Source organism: Periophthalmus magnuspinnatus, chromosome 6, assembly GCF_009829125.3.
Source record: "Periophthalmus magnuspinnatus isolate fPerMag1 chromosome 6, fPerMag1.2.pri, whole genome shotgun sequence".
Lineage (NCBI taxonomy): Eukaryota > Metazoa > Chordata > Actinopteri > Gobiiformes > Gobiidae > Periophthalmus > Periophthalmus magnuspinnatus.
This window is the reverse complement of record NC_047131.1, coordinates 4,793,107-4,797,313: the sequence shown is the minus strand read 5'-3', so window position 1 is coordinate 4,797,313 and position 4,207 is coordinate 4,793,107. Positions and strand designations below refer to the sequence as shown.

Genomic DNA, 4,207 nt, shown 5'->3' with positions numbered 1-4,207 from the left:
CTCTGAAGGGGACTTGCCTCTCCACAGATCTCGTGGTGCCATTTGCCTATCCACACCGTGTAACATTCAAGGCGTAGTAGTTGCCAGAATCTCCACCTGAAAAGTTACAAAGTGCACCTTTAAAACCCTGTATATTTTTATTACATCATGATTATTATTATTTATCTCTTGTTCCATAAACATTTGTCTATATATTCAAACTGTATAACATTTCTGTTCATTTCCATCTGCTGTACAATCCTCACTTCCACGTTTGACCTTGCGGGGTTTGACCTAAGCTAGAGTCGGTCCTGATGCATTATGGGTTAGCGATGACTCAGGGTGGACTTCGTGTGCGGAGACTTTCAAAACGCACTGCTGCTGTTACGGCCACTGCACTGAGCTCAGGGCATGGATTCAGCAACATTTGAACAACTCCCCAAATAACAAAACAGTTGACAAAGACACTAAGATAATTCAGCTACTTCTTGATAACGTTTTTTGTTTTTTTTTAAGGGGAAAGTTTAGTTCACGTATCATTTTAAAAACTCTAAACTAATCTGTTGTTTGAATTTTCTCCCCTCAGATTTTGAAATCAGCCCGTGTACAGTACGTTTGCATCACAAGACACTGACTGTGATTGTCCTTCGTAGCTGGGAATAAAGCAACAGCTCCCCCTACAGGTGAACTATGACCACTGCATGACACCAGAAGGATGGTTTTGGGTAAAAGTGGAAATAAAACAAGAATGTGATCGCAGAATTAGTTTTAAATACACTTTAGGTAATGATGCGCGCTTGTATCGCTCAGTCCCAACATCTTTTTTTTATATAATGCCATTAAAATAGATTTATTCAAGCCATGCTCATCTCATTTTACTCCACCTTTTTAGCTTTTGAACATGCTAACCCTTTGCACACATGAGCAAACACTGCTGAAAAAGTTTTACGATTGTCTAAAAACTCCAGAAAAAAATACAAAACATTTAAACAACACATTTGCAGGAAACAATGATCAGTCCGAGCGTTCATGTCCTGTCAACGTGTCTGAATTTCAACAAAAAAGAAAAAGGGACTAATTGAAAAACTGACGGCTAATGCTAGGTAGCTTGTGACTGTAATGTTATTGGAAAGAGACAAATCAGACCACCTTAATGTACTTCCAGCTCAATCGGTTTTTATGGTCAGATAAACTTAAATTTTTGTTTAAACACAAACTTGAGTAACAGAACTTCAGACAGAGCAGTGCATCTAGTTAGCTTCACCTCCCAAATCCAGGTCTATTAATTATCGAAAAGAGCTGTAATGTTAAGAACACAGAGGAAAACAGTTTTGGTTGTGTTTTTTTTTTTTATTGCTGTCAAATTACCACACATTTAAGACACTTTAGGATACACTTATATATAAAAAAAGTAATGTTTATTAGAATGAGAGAAAGAGAATGAATTTCACAAGTTTGAAAAAGGCGTGCAAGTGCTGTGTACATTTCCTTAAAAGTTTGTAGTTAAAATAGTCTCGTAGTATTGTATCTTGTATCCATAGTTGTTTGAACACGTGAACAGCTTCTTGCACGAAGATTTGCCAACTGCAGTATGCACAGAACGATTTGATTTGAGTGGATTTGTGACATGGAAATAGGGAATCTATAAATTTGACATGTATATATAAACATTCAAAATACTATAACCATATATTTCTCTTAATCGATATCTGATACAAAGTGACACAAAACATAGGGCTCAAACTCTTATGTCTTTTTATTATAACATTTCCAGGTGCAATAAAACAGAACGGAAAGTTAAACTATTTCACTACTAAAAGGCACTGTACCTTGTTACTGTCTTAAAAAACATGAAAAACAGTTTGAAGTGGTTTGTATTAATGTACTAATGTATTTTAAGCATCCCAGTTATTCACCATGATGAGTTTATAATTACTTTTCCCAACTTTTAGAGACCAGAGAGGAGCTTTGCTGTCATGGTAACGCAGACAACAACTAGCATACTAACAGCGCACCAGCATTACTTCCTAGTTCACGGTAGACAAAACCGCTTTATAATTAGATGCAGGCAGCACATAGTTTTATCATTTTGACCCTATAACTGCTTTTACTGTATATCTGTACTGCAAAACAAATATTACATGAAAAAAATCAGGTACAGCTCCTTTAAATGCCCCGGCACCACTGCACACGTCTAGGATTAATAAATATATTCATCTATGCATTTTAAGGATTTTATTCACAAAATATTTCCACAATGTTCTACTTAATGGCACGTTTACCACATATATAAAAATCACATTTAAATGATTATAGTGCATTTATCAAAAGGACACACATGGACAGCGGTCTAAAGCGACGATTGTTGTCTAAGTCTTTATAAAACGGTCCACAGTGGGGCTTGTCTAAAGATGAATGTTGTCGTTTTCTTTTCTCTTTTTTCTTCTCAATCGTCTGGTTCGGTCACACACTGCTCTACGATCTCTCGGAGGTTTGGGTTTTCCATCGCCGCTGCCACTCGCTCCTTATCGTTGATCTGTTTGTTAACTGGACACAGCACAAACGTACGTAATGTTACTTTTATGTCAGTTTAATAGGCATTTTAAAGATGGTAGAGTCAATCTGTCATCTGATTATCTGCCCAAAGATGTAATTGCTTTGATTTCAGTGTTCCACAGTATGGCATTAAACTGAGGAGAGAAGGTAATGCCACCAGGCCAGGTTATAAGTCAGATCTGCGGAGAGACGACCCCGCTCACAGTAAGAATGCATGTTTTTTCCAAGGGATTTTTCAGCAATAACAACACTGTATTTGTACTGTATTTGACTGAATGCAAGATCAATAAGTTGCCATACTGTGGAACATTTCAGCAAAAACAAGAACATGTATATGAAGGCAAGCAGGTGACGGACCCCCCAACCAGAAAAGTTACATGGAGCTCCTTTAAAGTGAGATCTGTAGTTACTTGAGACACTTGATGATTTGTTATTATTACACACTTGGTATAATTAAAATTTACTTTAAGCTTGCTTATTAGTTTCTGAGTTTCTTTTATTTGTTAATAAATAATATTTTGAATTATCTGTAGAAAATATTTGACCAAATTTGGGATTATTTTTTTTTAAATCACCTATTTTTCTGTCAATTAATAAATTACAATTTTTAGTTAACCTTAATATCTGATCATCATAGAAACCCATTAACACATCAACACATTACAACCCCCTACATTTGTTGAAGAAATCATTAATATCACCAACACAAAGAAAATAACCTCCAAAATCTATTGACTGATTTCAAGCAGTTCTGGGAACACTCTGACACTACCTTATACAAAATGGAAAAGGGACTTAAATTTCACTTCCAACCCTGACTTTTGGAGTCAAATCTGCTCTAACATCTTCTCCATGACTACAAATATCAATATACAACTTACACAATACAAAACTATCCACAGATATCACTACACTCAAAACAGACTTCATAAAATGGGCTTGATAGAAACAGCAATCTGCACACAATGTAATCAAGATACCACAGCCAACGACATGTACGCCACATGGGACTGTCCACCAGTACATTCATTCTGGATCACTGTCACCGACGCCCTCACAGATATTATGGGCTGCAGAATTCACCATCTCCAGCACTATGTCTACTAGAGGATCTTACACAAAGCTCTATTCCTGTCAAGTATATAAATCCCCTGCTCACATGCCTGTCTTTAGCTAAAAGAATTATATTTCAAAAGTGGAAATCAAAACAAACATGTCACATCTCACACTAGACAAACATAATTATAGAACACATCTCCACAGAAAGAATAACTGCGATAAAAAACAAGAATCAACCCTACTTCATCGAAATGTGGAACGTTTTTCTCTCATACTTTAACTTAAAATAATAATAAATACTATATTCAGACACATCACCTCTAAGATAAGATAAGATCAACTTTATTGTCCCAAAGGGAAATTTGTCTTGGGCTCACTGCCCGCAGCTTAAAATCACAGTTACACTCACACATACACAACAGTCTCAAGATACATGTGCCATTAATGTCCATAGTCCATTTGTGCACTGCACAACCATAAAGTGTCCAAGTTATTTCTCAAGCCCCATTTCACAAATAATTATTTCACCAGCCCATAATTGCACAATTTTTGCACAGGCAGTTTTTGTACCACTGAAAATAAAGTGACTAAGTGCGCCTTTGTTGTTCAGATT

At 36.2% G+C, this 4,207-nt stretch overlaps 1 protein-coding gene across 1 annotated transcript in view; it reads right to left on the bottom strand.

The window, feature by feature from the left end:
- Positions 1 to 1,338: 1,338 nt before the first annotated feature.
- ciao2a (cytosolic iron-sulfur assembly component 2A) overlaps positions 1,339 to 4,207 on the bottom strand; it is a 17,724-nt gene continuing 14,855 nt past the window's right edge. The window contains exon 5 of the mRNA XM_033967999.2: positions 1,339 to 2,526. Within this exon, the coding sequence (XP_033823890.1) occupies positions 2,426 to 2,526 (101 nt within the window). The 3' untranslated portion in view covers positions 1,339 to 2,425. The remainder of the gene's footprint in view (positions 2,527 to 4,207) is intronic.